This window comes from Sinohyriopsis cumingii, chromosome 17 (assembly GCF_028554795.1).
Source record: "Sinohyriopsis cumingii isolate HCF-2022 chromosome 17, ASM2855479v2, whole genome shotgun sequence".
NCBI lineage: Eukaryota > Metazoa > Mollusca > Bivalvia > Unionida > Unionidae > Sinohyriopsis > Sinohyriopsis cumingii.
In genome coordinates this window covers 31,791,556-31,817,186 of record NC_142977.1, presented here as the reverse complement: position 1 = coordinate 31,817,186, position 25,631 = coordinate 31,791,556, and the positions used below count along the sequence as shown (strand labels likewise).

The 25,631-nt window shown below is 37.6% G+C and overlaps 1 protein-coding gene across 2 annotated transcripts in view; it reads right to left on the bottom strand.

Moving 5' to 3' along the window:
• Positions 1-3,030: 3,030 nt before the first annotated feature.
• LOC149778362 (beta-lactamase domain-containing protein 2-like) overlaps positions 3,031-25,631 on the bottom strand; it is a 62,360-nt gene continuing 39,759 nt past the window's right edge. For both annotated transcript variants that reach the window (XM_089939184.1, XM_089939183.1), the window contains exons 4-8: positions 24,291-24,396; positions 8,300-8,422; positions 7,370-7,560; positions 5,678-5,926; positions 3,031-4,413 (exon numbers count right to left, since the gene is read on the bottom strand). In XM_089939184.1, the coding sequence (XP_089795310.1) occupies positions 4,237-4,413; positions 5,678-5,926; positions 7,370-7,560; positions 8,300-8,422; positions 24,291-24,396 (846 nt within the window). In that variant the 3' untranslated portion in view covers positions 3,031-4,236. The remainder of the gene's footprint in view (positions 4,414-5,677; positions 5,927-7,369; positions 7,561-8,299; positions 8,423-24,290; positions 24,397-25,631) is intronic.

Here is a 25,631-nt window from a genome sequence, read left to right as displayed (position 1 = left end):
TATAAGACTCCATGGCTGGCGCCATTATTGATATAATAATGATTTAATTACTCACACATTTATAGCAACAGAGAGAGTGCGACCACAGAAAACTGTCACGGTGGGTAAACAAAACACACATACAATTTTGAAAAACAGAAACCACAAAGATAAAGAGATCCAATTAGAGAAACTCTCGGTCATTAACAGGCATTAGTTTGACGTTATTGACCTTATATTTTCATTTGTTTCGTATGATGTTTTATGTTCATAAATGAACTTTAAAGCATGTGATCTGTTCACCCTCTCTGCTGCTAAAATTGACACGGTACATGCCTGTGATACCCCTTTTTAGCGCGTTTTTTACTTTTGCCGTTCACGGAATCCGGAGGTGTGTCACGCGCTCACCACATACTCAATGCAAAACAACGTTCAGCAGTTTTCATGGCTAATAAGTATCCAACTATACATTTAAATATAATTAGTGTTTCTACAAGTCATCGTTTAAACCTGGCTCTTTAATAGGTCCACAATCGTTCTTTATTTATTTTTCTAACTCCCTTTTAGACGAAAATACTGTTTCTCTCTCAAATGCGTTCGACTCTCGTATTCAGCCGATGTGGGTATGTGAAAAAGCTTGCCAGTAGCTTCTCATGGGTCGGTGGTTCTTTCCTGGGCTTTCCCGGGTTCTTCCTCCACCATTAATACTGGCAGCCATGTATAGCCTATCGTGTGCTGAAAAATGGAGTTAAACTCTACACCAACAACAACAACTCTCAAACGCTCTTTCTCGAAAAAGATTAAACTAGAAGAAACTCAGTACACTGTGCACGAAATGGCCCTGCACACGAGATACGATACGTACATTCATGAACGGTGTTTGGGGGTGGCAAGTGATGCGACCGCCCCAGGCCCCGATATTAAGGGGCCTCGTGCTTCAGGCTTTAGGTCGTCGTTATGAGTTTGTCAAGTTCTATTCTCCGGAAAATTGGAAACACTGATACAGGCCGTACGTAATGCACGCAAAGTTGCGAAGTCAACTTAGTCAACTTCGAACGCAATTAACAGGTGGCAGCACAGAAGCAGACAGATGCAACCATTTTCTCAACGCCACTAGCGGGCAACGGCTGTCCGATAACTTGGATCTCAGTTTTTCACATTTTCGCAGGGTTGTGTGGGAGCCGTTGGGCTAGGCGGGCGATGTACCGTCTATCTCTAGTATATGGTAATTCCTGTACAGGTACCCGGATAGCCTATAGATACCACAGCAACTTAGTTTAGTCTGCTTCTTGAAACACTGCGTTCAACTAGTGTCTCAATAGTGGTGTGCGTGGCAACATTTATTAATAGTGGTTCAAATTGGTTTCGCCATTTCGCCGTCGACGCCATGAGTGGAAGGGACAGAGATAAATTTCGCAAGTATGAATCAGGTGCAGCAAAAAGCTAAGAAACGCAAGTTAAGAGAAGAATTGGATAAAACTCAAAAAGGAGCATTGGATAAGTACTTTCCAAAACAGGCAATTAAACAGCAAGAGGATTTTGCGATAGCGTACAGAATATTGCTAACCGTCCCTGTGACAATCGCAAGTGCTGAAAGAAGTTTCTAAAAACTGAAGTTTATCAAAAACTATTTTAGGTCAACCATGTCTCAAGATAGGTTTTGCGTCTGGCGATTCTATCAGTAGAAAAAGACATTGCTTCCACTTTGGACTACGAAGATCTCATCCATGAATTTTGTACACGGAAGGCAAGAAAAGTGGACTTTCGCATGTGAACCTGGAAAACTTGTAAGGATTTCATAACGGTACATTAATGTAGAACATCTCTTTTGAAAACACTGAAACTGACGTTTATGTGTGGAAGACTGTCATATATTGATATATACCCCAGTCAGCAGTTCTTTATTGCATGTCTGATATTGACTTATTGCCAGCTGTGTTTGGCTAATGTAACGAGTTATGACAAAGACGTCGACGTTCAGAGTACACTTGCAATTAAGCAAATTATTGTTCTTAATTCGTGTCTTCATGTTATTTGAAAAATGACAACAATAATCAGTTTATTACACCAAAGGCATAGTCGGCATGTTATTATTTCGATTAAAAATCCCGTTGTCCACAAACAGGATTTTTAAAAATGAATAATGAAAAATCTAAATTCGTGCGCCAAATCGCGAAAGGTGATCTAGTCTAGACATAATCAGTGTTTGCAGTAGCATACCAATCGAGATACCGATACTCTGGCCCCGCGCGGTCATGGTCGGCCCTAGGCCCCGCGTACTCTTAAAGCCGCCTCTGCGTACATTTATTACCCAGAGCTGGGGTAAAATTGTAAGCAATCACACTAGTCAACTCATTGGATGGAACAGCTTGAATTATATGATACTGCTTGTACATCGATGAAAACGTGCGAAATATAGCACCCCCTGCATCGTTTAAATAAAAGACTTTAAAAAGATATGGATATATGTTACAGCTATGCGCAGATATACACCGTGATTTTAGAATTTTATCAGCCCGACAATATGAAACATAAGGGTGGAATGGAAATAAGTTTGCAATGAACGGAACTAAACCTACCCAAGCAAATTCCGTATATATGTAGTCAGATAGGTACACACCTGTGAGGTACAAACCAGGAAAATAATTCAAAGGAGAATTTTCACTAAAACTTAACTTACACCAAAAGAGAATGCGTGGAATATTGTGTGCACATAGTTGAATGTGGTCAATTCACTCAGAAATTGTTATTTCAATATCATAAAGCTAAGAAACCTCTTGGTACAAAACACTCCGTCAATATGGAAGGGGATGAAGTCTCGACTGCCAGAAATAAAAATAAACGAACTTGTTATAGAAACAAATTGATTTCATATCGAGTATCTTTCTAATATATACGTTCACTACAACATTTGATTCTAACCGGGAGTCACCTTGGAAATGGAATTTGGGTTTCTTTTCTTCTATATTTTCAACAGTGAACAAAAACCAAAATTTATTTTCGTTAAAAACAATGCAGTAAACTTCGGCTAATATTGATGCAATACATATATCCAATAACGGATTTTATTGAATAAAAGCAACAGACAGCAGATTATGGACTGTTGATTAATAATACATAAGTAGTTTGCAAGGATATCACATAAAGTTTCGTCATATTGAATTTCATCTCACTTATGTAATGCTTTATTTAAACTGATTAAGTACACTTTATTACCTCAGCCATTTGGGCTAGATATAAACTCAAACAGAAACTTAGATAATGCACCAAAAGTAAGCTGCATAAAATGAATAAAATGGCTAGATGAGTTTTATGTATTACATTTCTGATTTACAGTTTTATGTATTACATTTCTGATTTACAGTCTTATGTATTACAACATTTCTGATTTACAGTTTTATGTATTACATTTCTGATTTACAGTTTTATGTATTACATTACTGATTTACAGTTTTATGTATTACATTTCTGATTTACAGTTTTATGTATTACATTACTGATTTACAGTTTTATGTATTACATTTCTGATTTACAGTTTTCCCTTTCCGATTAGTATGTCACTGATTGCCTTTAGCAATTCAAAATGTGGATCTTTTAAAACAAAAATGGGCGAAAAGACACATGTGCTCAATAAAAAGCTAATCAAGGTTACAAACATGAGTTAAGACTATTTAAATTTACAGTGGCGTGTAACGAGATAGCGAATTCAAATGCGAATAATATTAAATTATCACTTTAAATCAAAAGAAACATTGACAGGAGCAAGCATACAATTCATTCTATGATAATTTTTGGCAATATTTGAATGGTATGAAGTCATAGAATATATATATATATATATATATATATATATATATATATATATATATATATATATATATATATATATAGCGAAACATATAAAAATACAAAATACTTTGTTCTCCTATAGCAACATTAAGTTCATGCAAAATTCTCAAACTATTTTCTAGCCTGTTAATACAATTTCATTCTTCATGGCCTAAGTGTTTTACCTTTTTGCTATCAGTTTACATGACGAGAATTACGCCTCTAGTTGGCGTGTGCATATAAAGAACATTTGGTTCCCAGTTTGTTTTTTTTTAAAATGTTGCTGAATGACAAAGCTTTATTAAAAGAGGGTCAGTTAAGAACATGTATGCATTTAATCATCTAGTGAAGAAATAAATGGTGATTAAGAGCTCTTGAAGAACAATGCAAAGAGACGTAATACATTGTTGTTACGGTCAACTGTTAACATCAATTGTCCTTTTCGTCTAAAGTGTCAGAAACTGCTTTCTGGAGAGAAACGTACAGTGGATGCTCGGCCATCTCACTCCTTATACAATTGGTGATGAATCCAATTCCTAGGCCAGTGTTCAGGTCGCCATATCCCTCTTGCCCGCCGTATCCTGGATGGCCAAACATGTATTGTCCCTGCAACAGGACAATGAAGACAATATCGTATTCATATCTTACGGTAAAACATGTTGATAAACAATGGTCTTGTGTACAGGTCTTTCAATGACGGGAACAATATAATAATCAAACAGATATGTAAATGTTAGATTTGAGATTTAATATTCAAGTTTTGACAGAAAGATTATGATTTTCGCAAAACAAACTTTTAAAACTACAAAAAGATTTTCTTTTGTTTTGTTATAATGCCGATGTGCAACTTATTCATTCGACCAATATAGTAACAGATAAACAGCATTTCGACTAAGATTATTGGCACTGCATCAAATTCGCCAATCTAAGTCACGCACCAAAGCAGTCTTTTTACAATTGGTATCAAATTCGACTGAGTCTTTACCCACGACAGACGCGAAAATTGTAATATAACTTTCTCACAGTTCTCAGTTGAATGCCATTTTACTGCAGATGACCAGATTTAAGAATCGCAAATTGGCACATATCCCTTTTTCTTTCTCCAAAAACGCATTCGTTTGTTATGTTTTTCTTGTGTTATTTATTTTCATTCTAAAATGAGAATATGGGTAATGACTTCAACTTGTTTCAAGTCACGATTATATATATATATATATATATATATATATATATATATATATATATATATATATATATATATATATATATATGACAGAAAAAAACGATATTGAAAGAAACTTCGTATTTCGTTTTGCGAAAATCGTAACCTTTCTTTCAAAACTTGAATATTTCTTAATTGTGTCTTCACACCGAAGCTTCCGTAAAATATATAGCAATACAGTCCTAGGCCAACGGTTCATCAGACAACCATCATCTTTCTTTGAATTCTGAAGCCTCGAGAATGTCACTTGCTCTCATGAACGATAGGCTGTGTAATTCGTATTCGATCTCATTGTGACACACGAAAGACTAACACTAACGTTCGGGTGTTTTGAGAAATACCACATGTACTGATGCGGATTGGATTGACGCTTTAGGGCACAACAACATAAAAGGTTTTTAAGTGCCGAGACAAATAGAGTAAAATGCCTTGATGAAGTACACATCACGGTAGCTGATCGAGGCTGGCCCGATGACCCACTGCAGGATTCGAACCTGCAACTTTACGTCGTTAGTCTGGCAAGCTACCTACTGAGCTAACGCGATCCCACACAGCAATGATTATGCGCATGACAGAAAAAGATACACAAACATGCTCATTCAAATTTAAAGAGGAAAGAAAAGAAAACGAAAAGGCAAGCCGTCATACCTTGGTGTTATTCTTGAGCATGGTTCCGGGTCCAAAAATTATAGATTTGAGTTGTAACAGAACGTCTTCACCAGCAACTGCCGGGATAGATAGTTTTTCTATGGTAGCTTTTGATAGGAGTTGTTTCCCATTAATGCTTCCACCATTGGCTAAAATTCCGTAGAGTTTGGCCAATCCTCTTGCGGTTCCCGTACCCGAATATGATGAGACAGTTACCTCCCGTATATCAGGGTTGTTGTGGTGTTCCCACTGTAAAATATTATTTCCCATACATTCATTTACATTTTAAATGTGTTAAAACATGAATCAACCTACAGTATGACGTATGCCAGCTGAAGAGCTTGCCAACGCCCCCAACACACACATACATACATACACACATACACATACAGATATATATATATATATATATATATATATATATATATATATATATATATATATATATATATATATATATATATATATATATATTTATCCCCCTCAGGAACATTTGTTTCCACCAAATATTAAATGCTCGGTATCCTAGGAAGAAAAGCAAACGACCAAAACTAAAATTTACTTTTGTATGGATACTAATTGAGAGATTATACGTAGAGAGGGGGAGAGGGAGAGAGGGAGAGAAAACTTTATAGTGGAAACGTTCACCAGGTGGCACATTGAGATGATCACCATCCCTTCTAATAACAAAAGACTTTTTTGTCACACGGCGTGACATCATATTGCTCGTGGTCATGTTGAGCTTCGAAGAACTTTTAGCGTCTTTACAATGAACACAATATAAATTTCATGCGTTATCGACATTTTGATTCAAAGACGAAAAAAGTTAATTATATGAAATGTAGAGAGCCGTACACCTTGAAGTGCAAATTATTGAGTTGTTAACAATGATAATGAAAATGTACACATATGTTTTGATCAGACCATATAAAGCATTAAATGCGCATACGATACAAACTCCATATCTGACATGTTCACTTAGTAAATAAAGATCGATCTATTTGAAGCGAATTCATTTTGGTTCCCTTTTCGAATATGCATTTTACTCTAAAACTGCTGCTTTCTACATCTCCATTGATGCCGACTCCAGCAACACTATCATCTTCCATGCATACACTGAGTTATTTTGTTTGTTTGTTTCTCATGAGAGTCGGGCATACTATTCTCATATTATAAAAGAACTATCTTGTTTTCATGATAAAAAAGACAGTACTGTATTGTCAGGCACAGTATTTTGGTTACATCGCATGTGCATGGTACACAATTCAACTATTATGGTCAACAAATCTTCATAACAAGGTGACAGACGATCCAACACGGAAGTACTCGTTTACTTCAAGAAATAAAAGCAGCCTCAAAATATCCGTATAAAATGTGTACTAATAAAGGGGACTTTGGAGCGTCTAATAATAATAATAATAATAATAATATTATTATTATTGAGTAAGATCAGTTTCCTTTATTAAATAACCATAAACAAACGGTTAATTACTGGGCATTATAATTTGCGTACTGTAAGCGTGTTTATACTTATTTGTTTCACGTGTAAGACAAAAACTATTCACTCAACTCATTTGTCATTATGGCGCAGCACAGTCCCTCCCAGCATTCATTGCGCTCCTGTCCATATACAAAACCCTGCGAAATCTGGGAGAGATTTGGTATGGTTAGATACAATGAACTTGAACTGACCTTGCTTACTCCTGCAATTGCGGAGCCAGCTCCTTTCAAGTAAGGGCTGTTGTTCATCAACAGTTTAAGGAAACCCCATATCCGGTGTGGCTCCAGTATCCACGTCTTTATCATTGCCCATAAAGACTGTGAACGTAACCTCGCAACACGATGTGACTCCATTTTGGGTGTATTCATACGAAAATCTATGTCTGAAACGATGTCGAAATTCGGTATTTTGTAAGCGTGGAGTTCTTGTCAAAATAGACAATAATAAGACGAACAGAAGTCAAGTTTTGGCTATTCATTAATTTCAGCGATCTCTAGTGCAACCAACATCACCATTTTCGTCGTTATCATCATCATCATGATCAACAACAACAACAACAACAACACTATAACCACCGCCAAAACCACAAATGCGTTTTTAAATATCTCTCACCGTTAAATACTCAAAATGTGTGAGATGCACTACTGGGCTTAAAAGCAAGGACCACATTAGTCTAGAATGGAAAAGGTTTAATTCCGGGTTGGTCTATACCTGGTTGTCATTAAGGACTGATCGGTTGGCCGCAGTAGCAACGACACACGGTGAAAGCCGAACGCTAAACTACTGATCAGCCCCGAAGAGGGCGGCTAAATTGTGCACAGTTACACAAAACACGGATGTTAGCTTTTACACACGTTGCTTTTTCAAATACATAATCAAGTTCAATCTTCTTGAACAATCACATCTCATGCGTGAACCGTAGCCCTAAGCAATGTTAAACAGAGTAAGCAGATCTTATAAGGAAGAGGTTGAACTTTAGTCATACATACATACATACATACATACGTATTTTTTTAGTAAAGCCGAGAAGATAAACATATAACACCATTTATCTGTTGAAAGGTAAAGAAAGATATTAGTTTATAAATACGTAGATACATCTCTAGAAAATGACTAATAACCGAATGGTTTCACAATTTCTTCCTCAAATATTTGTTCCATGGTCCTTCTTTTCGGGTCAGCCTTAGCGACGAGTCTGTCCACATAGACTCCATAGGTCAATGCATGGTATCCATAAGCAGTACCTGTAAATCACAAGTAATAATAATAATAATAACGAGGACTTTTTATAGCGCCTAATTTTTAGAGGCTCTAAGCGCTTTACAACATTAGACAACAGCTATAAGATAAAAAACATATAATAATATTTTTACAGAAACAAACACCATGAAATTAGAAAACATTAAAAAATAAAAAATAAAAAAATATAAAAACATGCTGAGAATATTTAAGGTAGGAAACATTATTAGGTCTTTAAGTTTGTTCTTGCAGTCGAAATAAGTGAGTTTTGAGAGCCCTCTTGAATGTGATCACTGTGTCTTTGTGTCTAAGTTCAGTGGGCAATTTATTCCACGTTGCTGGGCCCTGGTATGCAAAAGAACGCTGTCCATATCACTTTACTTTCATAGTGGCAATAACGAGTATACGATTGTCAGAAGAGGAGCCTAATTATCTTGCTGGTGTGTACACATGGGTGAGGTCGGATAAGTATGTTGGACTAGAGTCCGACAGTGAAACGTAGCACAGAGAACAAATTTTGTGTTTGATTCTGGATCGAATGGATAGCCAGAGTAGGGTACAGAGCAGTGGGGAGGTGTGCTCTGATCGTGGTATTCAAAGTATGATCCGAGCAGCTGTGTTTTGAACTTTTTGAAGTTTCTGGAGCAGATATTGGGATGAAACAGACAGAATTGAGTTACAATAGTCCAGTCATGAAAGTCTAATGAACACACAAGTGTTTTAGTGGCATCAACTGAAAGATATTTGCGAATGGAGCTGATGCGTCTCAGCTCAAGATATGCAGCCTTGCATATGTTCATGACAGGCTGGTGCAATGTGAGAGTACTGTCCAGAGTAACACCTAGGTTTCGTACTGACTGTGTGAATTTAATGTTGGTGTTGCTGATATTTATTGTTTTGAGGTAAAGGATGTGAATGAGAAAGTCTTTGTGCTATGATCAGAATGGCCTCAGTTTTATCATCATTCATCTGCAGCTTGATACATGTCCTCCATGATTTCACATCAGAAATGCACCTCTCTACACCTTAAATGGTAGCATCAACTTCAGTTGGGTGGCTAGATTTGTATATTTGGGTGTCATCAGCGTACAATTGGCGAGACACTGGATGATGATCTATGACTCTTGAGAGCGAATGAGTCTACAGAATGAAGAGAACAGTTCCACGAACAGACCCCTGTGGAACACCACAACATAGATCAACTGGGTTGGAGTATATTCCATTTGCAGATACAATTTGTGTCCTGTTGACCAAGTAGGACTTGAACCACAGTAAGGCTGTATCATGAATGACAAACACATGCTGGAGACGGTGAGGTAATATATCATGGTCTATTGTGTCAAATGCTGCAGACAAATCAAGGAGGGCGAGGACTGTCATCTTTCCGTTATCCAACGCAGAGAGAATGTCATTAACTACTTTTAGAAGAATAGTTTCAGTACTGTGGCAAGGGCGATATGCAGATTGTACAATGCTGAAAAGACTGTTTGAATTTAGATGAGATACAAGCTGGGATAGAACAACCTTTTCTTAGATTTTTTATATGAATGGGAGATTAGAAACTGGGCGGTAGTTCTTTAAATCATTATGGTCTAGTGTTGGTTTCTTCAGCAGAGGCTTTACAATGGCAGTTTTGAAAAATGATGGGAATTCACCGGATGAAAGAGAGGTATTAATAACATCAGTTAGTGAAGGCAATACTGGATCTAAGCACTCAAGCAGCAGTGATGTTAGAATTGGATCAAGTTCGCATGACTTTGGTGCACTCTTCATCAGGACTGTACGTACGAAATCCCTAGAGACAGGTTCAAATGCTGCAAATGGTTGCCGCTCAAATTCTGTATCCCACCTGTATGGTGACGACGACCTGGAGCTTTCCATGATCTTAGTACTGTAGTGGGCTGATTTCGCTGCATGGACTATATTTGTGACATTTTTTTTAGCCACTTCATAGATTTGCTTATGAATAGTGAGTCTGGTGGAAAGCCAGAGCCTCTCAGCTTTACGGCGGTCTCTTTTAGCACTGCGAAGCTGGTCCCTAAAATGCTATACCACGGAGAGCACTTTTGAATTGATACTCTGCAAATGGTAGCTGGGACATGTTTGTCAAGCAATGAACGCAGACAGTTATCGAGCTGTTCTGCGGTAGTAGGTAAGCAAGTTGTTAGGTTAGCTTGGATGTCGTGCATTAGTTTGGTTCTATTTATCATACGGAGTTTTCTCTTAGTAGGAGGTAAAGATGAAGGGTTAGGGACTGATACGTCAAGATGGCATATAGTGCAGAGGTGATCTGATGCAAGGTCATGGGATACCATGGAGGACGGTAGAATGTTATCATCAGGTCTTTGAAGAATCTAGTCTAAAATATGACCATGTTTATGGGTGGGTTGGTTAACTGACTGTTTGAGGTTGAAAACATTAATGGACTCTATGAGTTTTGATATTTGAGTTTCCGGGACAGTCAAAGTGAAAATTGAAATCTCCAAGAATAATCAGGTTGTCACCTATCGAATTTCCATAGTCTAGGAGATTCAGAAACTGCTCCAAAAAGAGAGAGTCAGCCAGCTGGTTTTTTCTAAAAGAAGGATGGCGGTAACAGCAGAAAAAATGGACTGACCTTTGCTCCAGTGTGAGTGTGAATATGGATAGTTCAAACGATGTGTGGTCGAAATTTAATGTTGTGGTGTGGTTAAGACGTTTTATCATGGAGTTCTTTGTGATGACAGCAATTTCGCCTCCGCGAGAATTACGGGGGAACGACTTGATGGAGTAACCAGTGGGTGTTAGATCCGCACACTTGGGCTCATCGCCTGATGTTTTTAGTTATGTTTCTGTCAGGAAATATTCGTCAATATTCTGGTCGTTGATAAAATTAACTATTTCTGTGCGCTTTTCCGGTGGTCCTACTGACTGGGCATTGAATAATGCAATGCGCAAAGGTATTTCTTGGATAGTTGATACAAAGGTTGACGAATTAACAGAGATTTGAATTATGTTATCTAAATTAACGGTCGAATTTTTTTAATTGTTGAGCCAAAATAAGGGAAATAACTGGAATTTTTCTTCCTGTTTTATGCGGGCCAGCTTTGAAACAACGTGTCTTTTTTCGCTTCTGTTTACATTTAGGTAATGATGAATGTAGTCCCAGTTCGTTTAGTCTAGAGCACAATGTAGTGTGGAGAGCCAAGGAGTGATTATTTAAAGCAATTAATGAGGGTCCATCGTAGCATAAACGCGTTGACTGGCGAGTATCACGTGATGGCGGTTTGTTCAAAAACAGTGGAGCAAGACAGCTGAGAAAAAGTCTAATTGTTCTCATTTCCAAAACAAGGAGATGAAGAAACACAACGAATTTAACAGCCAATACGTAATGAACACAATAACGAAGATGAAGACATGCAACAAGCACAAATATCATGAAAACGGCTCTATAAAATGGAACAGCTATTTCAAGCCGGTTATGCGATAGCGGCCATCTTGTCATAAGAAGTCTCAATTAGGCTGTTGATGTCGAAAAAATCATTATATATCGTGATTGAACTAATCGATTAATAGGCGTAGTTTTATTTAAATTTGAAAAGAAAATAACGGATGTGACTCGCAGGTGAAGATTTAGTTTCTCATATAATTTAAGACGTGAGTGTGCCGCTCCAGGTTTCAAAATGTACCCAAAGATATATTACCAATATCGTTCATTTATGTGCCTGCACATATACTATTCATTTCCTGTTTCTAGTTAACATGGCTGCACACATACTATTCATTTCCTGTTTCTGGTTTACTGTACTTGATGAACAAGGCTGCACACATACTATTCATTTCCTGCTTCTAGTTAACTGTACTTGACGAACAAGGCTGCCCATAAGGTATTGTGATTCTTCTGCAAACAATTCCATGGCAGAGAACTAAAGGCAGATGTGGAATTACTCATATTGCTCTAAGTGTTTAATTAGAAAACATTTAATTAATGATGATAAACCAACACGATCCGTTATTGGTCTAAGACATCCAAGTTAAGGACCCAGACTTGTACTTAAAACTGAAGACAATGGCACTTGATGATATGCTACCAGATTTGATGATATACATTTGAACATGCAAAAAGTCCCGAATACCCAGTACACGAACTCGTATATGTTTGGGAAACCAAACTATGCATCGGTTCTACGCAGGTGCAGTAATTTACAAAACAAAATCATGCATTTTGTTTGCAGGAAATAACTTCGCAAAAGAAAACAGCCGCAATATATTCGGACAATCTAGGCTATGTCCACGATTGGACAGACTTAGGATTGACTTAGTGCTTGTGAATGTCCGTTTGATGCATTCCTAACTTTTCGGTTAATCCATTCTACGGAAATAGTCGAGGTGTTCTGAATGGCAGCTATTGCCGTACAATCAAGGTATGATCCATAGACCTGAAATTGAAGCTGCGAAGGACCGAATACCATCATGCAGTGAGTTGTTCCCCATAAGAATTAGCACGATTTACATATATCTGCATCATGTTGTCTAGATCACACTATTGCCTTATGATTAGTAATAAGTCATTTGGCAATAAAATGCAACAATGTAAAGTCTGAGGTTTTCCAATTTAGTTGACAATTCACGCTCCTAACAACTCCAATGCTGGCTGATTTGGACCATGGCTGATTCGGCCCAAATTATTGGTTGATTCAGCCAAAATTACAAGCTGAGTTGGTCCAAATGCCAAACTGATTCGGACCATGTCAAACGTGAAATAAAACCCCAAACAATGGAACACGCCTGTTTTCGCAAGCATAGAATGTAAAAGATTGATTTTCGGCATTTTAAATTATATAAGATAGTTATTAGAAATTTCTGGTCGAATTCAGAACAAAATGGATACAAGCTATCGCATTTAAATTGAGTACATTGGCAAGTATAAAAAAGTGCTTTAAAAACGGCGTTGGTCAAAATGGTTTGGCCAATTCATGGCCCACTATTAGTGCTAGCAGTTATATTAGTTCAGGACGCGTTGAGCAAAAGAAAGCAATACCCAAACGGTGCTAAATTAAGTTAAGATAATATCCCAGGGTAAACTCAAAAGACACAAACGCCAACAGACGAGGAAGTGCATGGGACGAATGAGGGCCTTTTGAGAATCCTACTCTGAGAAATATATAAATACAATTATTTTTAATTATAAATAATATGATGTTTACTTATCTTTGCTCTTGAACACCATATATGTTCAATAGCAATTTGCATACATCTAAATAACACATTATAAATTCCGCTAATGAAAATCGCTTACCGTACTCATTGTTTTTATATAATGCTTTTATTTATTTATTTATCTTAAAAGAAATCGTCTACATAACCTTTTTCTTCAAAAGGCACTAACATTCTCAGATCAGTCTAAATTGTCGATTATGTAAGTCAAGAACAATTCCAAGAACAAAGGAATTGGTTAGAAGCCATGTATATATGTTAGACCTCGTGGCTATAGTGGTCCTGTTCGTAATTGTTACGAGAGCCAGCTTTGTTGGGTGTCAAAAAGCACATGTGGACGTTGAAAGCTTTGTTCAAGAACAAAGGACCCTTGTTGGCGTTGTAAATCTCACCATAATGATAGACGGCCGGAGCATTGTCTGCTAAGTTGAATAGAACAGGGTAGACTCGATATCCAATCGGAATTGAGAGAAGGTGTTGTTACTATTCAATCCGATTTTAATTGAGTAATTTAGACTAGAATCTTCAGTAATTGTGAAACCAAGTGATGGAAAGTTAAAGCAATAACTCCGGGAAAGCCACTCGTAAATTGGTGGGAAAACTTAGGAAATTCCAAGGAAAGGCAAAGCTTCGTAAAGGTCAGTGAATTATTTGCTCGATTGTTGCAGGATATTAACGCAGTGTAATTGTAATTATGTGCAGTAGTTATACTCCATTACTAGAATCGTTAGTACGTAGAATTACCTTTGTAGTGTTTAATTTACATGCGTATTTGAGAAATGGGCTATGATTATGTAAAGAATTATGTAGACTGCTAGCTGGTGGTTAAAATTAATATTGTAATTCGCTATTTGGTTACTTCGTAATAGCCTAGTGCATTTATTCATGTGATATTCTAGATTTTTCAACTGTTGAATTGAATTGTAACTTTGGAATATGGTTGCAGTGTGTAAAATTAGGCAATATGGATATTTGAATATTTGTGTACACTTGTGGGAGTGTAATGTACAGAAATGCGTCTGATTGCTGTGCTAATGTTCAGTATAGTGAGATTATATATATATATATATATATATATATATATATATATATATATATATATATATATATATATATATATATATACACTGATGTGACGCAATTTATTGATGTCTGTATGATAAGTAGTTGATACCGTGCTTTTATTACGACGTTGTTTACCATACAAGAGCGTATGGGTATTTCGATGTGCACGAATGCGTGGCCGAAAAATGTAATAGCCTTTATCTGATGATTGATTGTTGGTTTAGTGTGATGGCTACAGAAATATGCTAACGTCCTTGTGTTTTCACAGAACGCTTTTAGGGGACAGACTTCAGGTGTGGTTTAGTCCCGAGTCTCTAGGAGAGAGTCCGTCTCTATTCCGCATAGAGACTGTGCAGAAGTCGAATGTGAATCGAAGGCTAGTCGGACAGCGTAGTCAAGGAGGAGGAGAAAAAGGAGTCGAGGAGGAGGAATTGGAGAATGAGCAGTCTAGGAGAAGGAGTTAGGAGGGAAGTCGGAAGTAGAGAAGACATTGGCGGGATAGGAGAGATACTGATGAGTAGAAAACAAGGACAAGTGGAAAAAACGATCTCATACTATAAACCAAAGGATGCAATAGGCTATCACTTTATCGAGAGGAAGAAGAGTGATTGGGAAATTATTATCATTTGACTATTGAATTGTATTAAATTGTTATTCTTTTGAATTTCATCTTTTGTGTTCTCAATAATTTAACTATCGGCATTACTGATTGGGGGCCCGGAGCCTTACCTCTCTCTATCACTAATTTCACTCCCTACAAAATCGAGCCCGGGGTGGAACTTCTATGACAATTTAAATAATATATTGGAAACACCCCTCCACAACCCTACCAAACGCCACAATATATATATATATATATATATATATATATATATATATATATATATATATATATATATATATATACATATATATATATATATATATATATGATAATTTACTGCATCAGCCCTGATTTCCTGATTTCACGATTTTTGTCGGTGTTTATAATCTTATTAAATATCAATAAAATAAATTATTTAAATTTTTCACAAAGGTGAATGAGCTGCATAAAAAAGTTCGCTTTGAAACTGCTAATGCAAGATAGTCTTACGCTATTTTATTTCATTAGTTCCATTTCATTATATATAACAATCCCATTATCTGGGTTTTGTTTCCTTAAATGCATATTTGTACCAATCAACGTACCTGGGAAATAATGAAAAATATCATATTCTAAACAAATGTAAATCTCGCATTTAAATCCTGGACGAAATGTAATACTATATTTCGTACGGTCCGAATCAACTTGGTATTTGGTACAAATCGGCCTGCAATCTGGGATCGTAATTTGGGCCAAATCAACCCATAAACGGGGTCAATACAGCCCGTAATTTGGGCTTTAAAAGCCACATTCCAATCATCCTGTGGCCTAACAAATCGTACTCTTTCAAAATATATGGATCCTGTAAGGCTGTTTGTAAATACAGCCATCTAACCAAAGTCATTTGTCACCGCGAATTAGTACATTTACAAGATCATACATTTCTACTTAACTGAAATAAAAAAAAGAAGGACAAAAAACAACAACAAAAATTCCATCAAGAAACAGACTACACAAGGCGTCTCAGGTACGCTTTATTGTGCCGTTATCGATGCTCTGTGATGTCTGCCTTGAGCTATTTAGTAAAGTCGTTCGCATTACAACGATGGGGGGGGGGGATGCTTCGCTGATTGCTGCTGCCTAGCTGTTTGTGTTTTTGTTGATTTTAACGGCACTTTTAACACATTATTGGCATTATGATGCTGACGAAATGGGAGCTAGGAGCTTGCCCGGGGAAACAATGAGACGACATAATAGGGCAGGTAGGCGTGGTATCACAAGTCCGACATTCTATCAACTGAGCTAAAGAATTTCCCCTGTCACCAATTGAAGGCGGTTCGGTCAAGGTTTAAAGATGCGAAATTACAGAAGTAATATTTCGCTACTTCAAACTTTATCTAGGTATATGTTCCGGAACCACTCAAGGTAAACTTTAAAGCAAGCTTAAAATGATGAATTGGTATAACTGAGCAGACAGATGCCGATCCAGGAGTCGTGTCTCAGACAAATACACTTTCAATTACCTGTCAGTGTCTACGCAAAACATGATGTTTTCACAACATCACAGTGATGACTAGGTCACCTCGTCAGCACCCCACCAAAAAAAAAAAATCTAAGAAGACTGAAAGAAAGAAAGAAAGAAAGAAAGAAAGAAAGCTAATTGCTTTCAAACTTTTGGATAAACCTTGTTTGGGCGTTACAAGGAAAACTCAGCTTGTTACAAAACTCGCTGCGCACGCGAACGATCAAGTTGATTACCGTCTCATTATAATGACTAGTGATTTTACTGAGGACACTCAGTTTTGTCTGGTAAAAATGATAACGGAATGGTGCGCTCGCTTGAAACTGAAAGTTATAAATATCATATAATTGTCACGGTCCTTTGCTAATAATTGACACCAATTTTAATTCTTAGAGTAATTTTGTAAAATAGTTTAATTTTAAAGATTATTCACTATGTTTATCTTCATGATAAACAGCATATTTACGTGAATATTTTACACTAAAACTTAGAGGAAATATCATCATTACAATGCTCATCAAAGACAGAAAAAAGAACTAGTTTATCCAGACCTCCTTTAAATTTAGTTTTGGTTTATTAGGATAGCATGTACGTCCCAGCCGGGGCCCCGAGTGGCCGAGTGGTCTAAAGCGCTCTCCGTTACGGATCACTGCCATCTCACCTGTCTGCGTGGGTTCGAGTCTCGGATTCGGCTAATGTGGGTATGTGAGAAAGCTTGCCAGTAGCTTCTCGTGGGTCGGTGGTTCTTTCCGGGGTTTTCCCGGGTTCTTCCTCCACCATTAATACTGGCCACTACCGTGTGCTGAAAAATGGCGTTAAACCCTACAACAACAACAACAACAACGTCCCAGCCATGTGTATCCGTTGTTTTCACGTGACGTCACAAAACGTATGTACTTCCATACCCGCTATTTTGAGACCCTAGCCTCGACACTTAATAATAATAATAATAATGAGGACTTTGTATAGCGCCTAATCTTTAGAAGCTCTAAGCGCTTTACAACATTAGACAACACCTATAAGATAAAAAAACATATAATAATATTATTACAAAAACAAACGCCATGAAATTAGAAAAACATTATAAAAAAAATAAAAAAACATGCTGAGAATATTTAAGGTAGGAAACATTATTAGGTCTTTAAGTTTGTTCTTGCAGTCGAAATAAGTGAGTTTTGAGAGCCCTCTTGAATGTGATCACTGTGTCTTTGTATCTAAGTTCAGTGGGCAATTTATTCCACGTTGCTGGGCCCTAGTATGCAAAAGAACGCTGTCCATATGACTTTATTTTCATAGTGGCAATAATGAGTATACGATTGTCAGAAGAGGAGCCTAAATATCTTGCTGGTGTGTACACATAGGTGAGATCGGATAAGTATGTTGGACTAGAGTCCGACAGTGAAAGAACAAATGTGTTTGATTCTGAATCGAATGGATAGCCAGTGTAGGGTACAGAACAGCGAGGAGGTGTGCTCTGATCGTGGTACTCTAAGCATGATCCGAGCAGCTGTGTTGTGAACTTTTTCAAGTTTATGGAGTAGATATTGAGATGAACCAGACAGAACTGAGATACAATAGTCCAGTCTTGAAATTACTAATGAACACACAAGTGTTTTAGAGGCATCAACTGAAAGATATTTGCGAATGGAGCTGATGCGTCTCAGCTCAAGATATGCAGCCTTGCATATGTTCATGACATGTTGGTGCAATGTGAGAGTACTGTCCAGAGTAACACCTAGGTTTCGTACTGACTGTGTGAATTTAATGTTGGTGTTGCTGATATTTATTGTTTGAGGTAAAGGATGTGACTGAGAAAGTCTTTGTGTTGTGATCAGAATGTCCTCAGTTTTATCATCATTCATCTGCAGCTTGATACATGTCCTCCATGATTTCACATCAGAAATGCACCTCTCTACACCTTGGATGGTAGCATCAACTTCAGTTGGGTGGCTAGATTTGTATATTTGGGTGTCATCAGCGTACAATTGGCGAGACAATGGATGATGATCTATGACACTTGAGAGCGAATGAGTCTACAGAATGAAGAGAACAGGTCAAAGAACAGACCCCTGTGGAACACCACAACATAGATCAACTAGGCTGGAGTGTATTCCATTTGCAGATACAATTTGTGTCTTGTTGACCAAGTAGGACTTGAACCACAGTAAGGCTGTATCATGAATGCCAAATACATGCTGAAGACGGTGAGGTAATATATCATGGTCTATTGTGTCAAATGCTGCAGACAAAATCAAGGAGGGTGAGGACTGTAATCTTTCCGCTATCCAACGCAGAGAGAATGTCATTAACTACTTTTAGAAGAGTAGTTTCAGTACTGTGGCAAGGGCGATATGCAGATTGTACATTGCTAAAAAGACTGTTTGAATTTAGATGAGATACAAGCTGGGATAGAACAACCTTTTCTAAGATTTTTTATATGAATGGGAGATTAGAAACTGGGCGGTAGTTCTTTAAATCGTTATGGTCTAGTGTTGGTTTCTTCAGCAGAGGCTTTACAATGGCAGTTTTGAAAAATGATGGGAATTCCCCGGATGAGAGAGAGTTATTAATAACATCAGTTAGTTTAGGCAATACTGGATCTAAGCACTCAAGAAGCAGTGATGTTGGAATTGGATCTAGTTCACATGACTATGGTGCACTCTTCATCAGGATTGTACGTACGAAATCCATAGAGACATGTTCAAATACTGCTAATGGTTGCCTCTCAAATTCTGTATCCCAACTGTATGGTGACGACGAGTCAATTGAAATTGTGGTGTCAAGCTTATCTCTAATGGTTTGTACTTTGTCAAGGAAGAAATTTACAAACATGTCCTGAAGGTCGACTGGAGAGAAGGTAGTTGGAAGTGGTGTTGATTTGTTCCTTGACATTAGCTTGTTAGTAATCTCGAAGAGCTCTTTGCAGCTGGAACTTTCCATGATCTTAGTAGTGTAGTGGGCTGATTTCACTGCATGGACTATATTTATGACATTCTTCTTAGCGACTTCATAGATTTGCTTATGAATAGTGAGTCTGGTGGAAAGCCAAAGCCTCTCAGCTTTACGGCGGTCTCTTTTAGCAGTGCGAAGCTGGTCCCTAACACTGCTATACTATGGAGAACACTTTTGAATTGATACTCTGCACTTGGTAGCTGGGGCATGTTTGTCAAGCAATGAACGCAGACAGTTATCAAGTTGTTCTGCGGTAGGAGGTAAGCAAGTTGTTAGGTTAGCTTGGATGTCGTGCATTAGTTTGGTTCTATTTATCAATCAGAGGTTTCTCTTAGTAGCAGATAAAGGTGGAGGGTTAGGGACTGATACGTCAAGATGGCATATAGTGCAGAGGTGATCTGATGCAAGGTCATGTGATACCAGGGAGGACCGTATAATGTTATCATTAGGTCTATGAAGAATCTAGTCTAAAATGTGACCATGTTTATGGGTGGGTTGGTCAACTGACTGTTTGAGGTTGAAAACATTAATGGAATCTATGAGTTTTGATGTATTTGAGTTTCCGGGACAGTCAAAGTGAAAGTTGAAATCTCCAAGAATAATCAGGGGATGCCACCGATCGAATTTCCATAGTCTAGGAGATTCGGAAACTGCTCCAAAAAGAGAGAGTCAGCCAGCTGGTTTTTTCTATTAGGAGGAGGGCGGTAACGGCAGAAAAAATGGACTGACCTTTGCTCCAGTGTGAATGTGGTTTGGACTAGTTGAAACGATGTATGATCGAAACTGAATGTTGTGGTGTGGTTAAGACGATTTATCATGGAGTTCTTTGTGATGAGAGCAATTCCACCTCCGCGAGAATTACGGGGGAACGACTTGATGGAGTAATCAGTGGGTGTTAGATCCGCACACTTGGGCTCATCGCCTGACGTTTTTAGCCATGTTTCTGTCAAGACAAATATGTCAACATTTTGGTAGTTGATAACATTAACTATTTCTGTGCGCTTTTCCGGTGGTCCTACTGACTGGGCATTGAATATGCAATGCGCAGATGTATTTCTTGGATAGTTGACACAAAGGTTGACGAATTAATAGGGATTTGAATTATGTTACCTTAATTAACGATCGAATGTTTTTTAAATGGTTGCGCCGAAATAAGGGAGATAACTGGGATTCTTCTTGCTGTTCTACGCCGGCCAGCTTTGAAACAACGTTTCATTTCTCGCTTCTGTTTACATTTAGGTAATGATGAATGTAGTCCCAGTTCGTTCAATCTAGAGCACAATGTAGTGTGGAGAGCCAAGGAGTGATCATTTAAAGCAATTAATGAGGGTCCTTCGTAGCATAAACGGGTCGAGTGGCGAGTATCACGTGATGGCGGTTTGTTCAAAAACAGTGGAGCAAGACAGCTGAGAAAAAGTCTAATTGTTCTCGTTTCCAAAACAAGGAGATGAAGAAACACATACGAATTTAACAGCCAATATATAATGAACACAATAACGAAGATGAAAACAGTCAACAAGCACAAATATCATGAAAACGGCACTAAAATCGGAACAGCTGTTTCAAGCCGGTTAAGCGATTGCGGCCATCTTGTATCAATCAATAGGACTCACGGTACCAATTCAGTTCCCATAGTAAACCTATGCACACACCATGATATTAAAAATTCAATAACTTAAAACTGTTGAGTGCTCATGATCAAAGCTATATTTATCAGTATAGAAGAAACCTGGATGTCAGCTTCTGTGTAGAGGAAAGGATATGAGCCGCGGCATTTTCTGGACCTGCATGTATTCGAAACATGTGCTTTCAATTCCGCACCAAGAGTGAGGTGCTAATTTTAGCAATGAATGTTCCAAACTGAAGACTGTTAAAGGACTGAAATTCCATCAATAAAACAATGTCTCTATTTTTTTCACTTACAACTAGGACAAGCTCTCAAAAGATTCTTTTCTTGCAACATAACTTACATTGTTAACCAATCCTGGTCAACCTAACCCATATATACTCTATTTTGTGTTTACCCATTTTCAGGCTGGTTCCCATTTTTCCATACCATTAGTACCGTGTGTCCAATAACTTGCTCTTTCCGCATAATTACGAAGGCACGTCTCATTTTGTGCGTAAGAATATAATAATACATCTCATTATGTTGTGCCTGTCAACCGTACGAGACCGAATGCGTGACTTTTCTACTTTTTTCTTCAAGTAAAACATTTAAATTTCAACCATCTTTGTTATTCTTGCATAAACAAATTAGATCGATCAATAAACAAACGCATACACAAATGGATACACAAACAAGTAAAAACATGTAATCATCTGCCTTGGTTCGAATCAGCAACATCCTAGGCGGACGCTCTAAACACTAGGCGACCTGAGCGGACGTACTGGTTGTTAAGACTGGATTAGATGTGAAAATATGTAATTGTTGGTCATAATGTACCAATGTCCACAGTCTCCGTGATTTTGTCAAATAATGTGCGCCCTTAGTTTGTATGGATTATACAGAATATTTATGTAAACGTGTGCGTCCTCGCGTGCATTGCTGAATTTCATATTCCTTAGAACTGATGATACAGTTCCCTCCTTGATACATCACCATTTGTTATTAATGTACTGCCTCAAACAATATTTCTTTTCGCTCTAACATCACATAACATATGATTCACTGCTGAGCATACATCGAATCAATGACATTATTCTACTGTGACCAAAGTCACCAAAACTTTAAAACAATGACAAGAGGTGAATCGTGCCACCAAAACGATGCCTTCTCGTGTAATAATCAGACAAACGCTACACTGATGAACGTTGATGACTTCAACTTCCCGTGGCGCTGGCGTTTCTTCAGCTGCTTCTTGTTCGTAGACACTCTCGACGTAACAATTGATGCCGGTGTTGGAGTCACACTTGTTCAATAGTGCCGCAGTAACGCCATCCACGTAGTGGCTAAAGGCGCACAGCAGGAATTCCATTCTGGTGTTCTCTTTCATTGGAATTGTGCCGTGCCACGTAAAATGCGCTGGTCATTAATAATTCTACGTTTCGCCTTTGATCGACGAATCAGCAATTGGAAGCTCTCCACCCTGTTGTTTGTTGGATTTTTAGCTCCTACGACCGAGCTGCGAGTCGGACCGACCGATGGCTTTTCGATCCATTTCTTTAATACGTATGTAAGCTGCTTACAACAAGCTTAATATAGGCCTCGAGAACGGTTGAACCTTATTGGTCCACGTCCGTCATGGCCTCTGTGATGTCATTCCGTTGTAGTAGTGGGAGTGAAAGAGACGCAAAGATGCATTTTAAGATGATGTCGTTGTTACGGTTATTATAAACGAGGACTCATGCGCGTAGCTACCTATTTCGCTGATTTGCAGCTGGGTAGGACAATTTTGACAAGGAAAGGAACTAATGTAATTCAAGCCAATAATTTTAATGATTTGTAAGTATTGCAAATCAATCTTGATATGAGAAAAGTCACTCGAAGCATTCATGACCAGTGTATACATTAAATATACAGAATTGCTTTCTTTGTTGTTCGCTACTTGACGAGAGAATGCCATCGTCATTCTATATTTGTGAATGACGCACAATGATCTAGCTAAGCGCCTGACACTCGTAAATTAAACTTTAAATACATGCAAAACCACTATTCTTGCATTAGTGGTATAATATGCTTTCTGACATTTATCGTCCAAACTGATGTGGAATAATTATGTTGTCGTCTCAGCGGTTAGTTTGCGACAACTGTCCGCTAAATGCCTTCGTGTAATTTCCTCTTGCATACTTGATGTTGAATATGCAGATGTAGCATTGTGGAAACATTTTCTTTTACTGACCCGGTGGCAGTTGAAACTGGCGAAATGGCGCTTCACGTTTTTTAACCTTTTGCTATAGGGCTTGAACACGTGTATCGTATGCGTATAATAAATAGCGCTTTTGCAATAAATCATTTCGAAATTTGACTCCATTGTTATTCGTGTCACTTTAAGCCCTGCTGACAGTTCTTTCATGGCAAACAACATTGATGCTCACTTCACATTGCTGCGTGTAACTTTGTCATTAAAAGTTGGTGTAGATTTGCATTATTGAAGTGTGCTGGCTTTCCTTGATGCACGCCCGTTAAGAGTTGCTTATATGAAAGCCAGCAAAACCCTTGTATGCCCAAATTGTCGTCTTGGTTAATACGGCAAGGCTGCAATCATGCCCGCCAGCTAAACTCCGAGCAGATGAAAGCGAGCAAACCAAAGCGTACTCGGATCGACGTCTTTGTTAACGATGGAAAGGTGCATGAATTATTGATCTGTGTTGGTTTTCCCTGACGCACTCCCGTTAAGGCGATTTTAGCGCAGCCATCTCTCTGTATCTAGCTCGTTCTTTCCACTTGCTAGGAACAAAATACTTGTTTAGTTTTTGTATACATATATATTTTTTAAGTTATAGCTTAGCTTCAGTTAAATACTTTTTTCTTTCAATTAAGGTTAAAAACAGCTGAATAACCAAATGAAAAGGCACTGCATATTGTACATGACAAACGCTTCAGGGAAAATACCTGGTGGAAAGACCGGTTTTTGACTGACCAAGCTCTCTTCTACTCTAGCGATGTTGTCCTTCAGATCCATGTAGTGGATAGGTTTGTCAAGCAGTAGTAGTCCGCCCTGGAGAAATATAATTCGTATTTGTTGAAGTATTTGTTATCTGGTAATAGGAAAGCTTATTTACAATCTTACAGAGAAATGTGAAAAATATTTTTTAAAAAGAAATGAATTGCCATAGTAACAACAACGAATTACAGGCTTACACATCGATAACCAAATAATCTTTCGTGATATATTACTCAGATGGAATGCCAGACTTCAATATATATATATATATATATATATATATATATATATATATATATATATATATATATATATATATATATATATATATATAACTCTTAGTGACATATTACAATATAAAGTTGTAACCTTTCCGTTCGATATAATTCAAGAGTTCACACTCGACCAATCGACTAACCTCGTTTTTCGTTGTCTCTTCAAAGCTCACAACTCATGGAAACTACAATGTTACAACATCTAAATGTTTGGGCTAATATAGTTTTATTACTGCATAAGAAGTACATCAACATTACTTTTAAAGACTATCAAGAACAGCATTGAAATTCAGAGGGTTTATTATCATTCCTTCTAAAGTGAGTTGTGGTGACACATACTGCGTTTTTCATGAGCTGTTTATTTACACAATGATTAGGAAAGTTTTCATAAGATATCACAGGACATACTTCAGTCATGACTTTTAATTTCTCCAGCAGAGAGTTGTTTTATCGATATGACTTCTGTCGGGACTTACATTTTGTTAAGGAAGGAACAAAAACTAGCTTGCCGTAGAATCATAGCTCTTAATCTTTGGAGGTCCTTTCCAGAGAAAGAGACAAACAGATAGTGACCATGTTAAAGTTGGAAGCGAAACACACCCATATGCAAGATGCCTTTTTCTCTTCCACTCGAACAAACCGTTTCCCATCTGACACAAATTAATACACGTTCACAACGTCTTGTTCACAAGCGAAAAACGCCAAATAGCAACAAAAAATTGCCAATCTCTTTGCCATGATATTGCATCAATCTTTCCACTATTAGATCATACTGCTTTTGTAGAACATATGGTTGCACTCTGATCGGGTCAATAACATTTTTATATCATGTCCAAAGTCAACTAGTGCAATGACAAGATGTGAATCGTGCTTCTTTGTCAGCGTCATGAAGCAGTCTCAGATAGAATGGTTAACGTAATGAATTAAAATAATTCTTTTGTACAGGCGCTACAGAAAACTGAATCGTTTACTTAAGAGTTTAACGTTGTTTTTTCTGAGTTTATCTTGGTATAA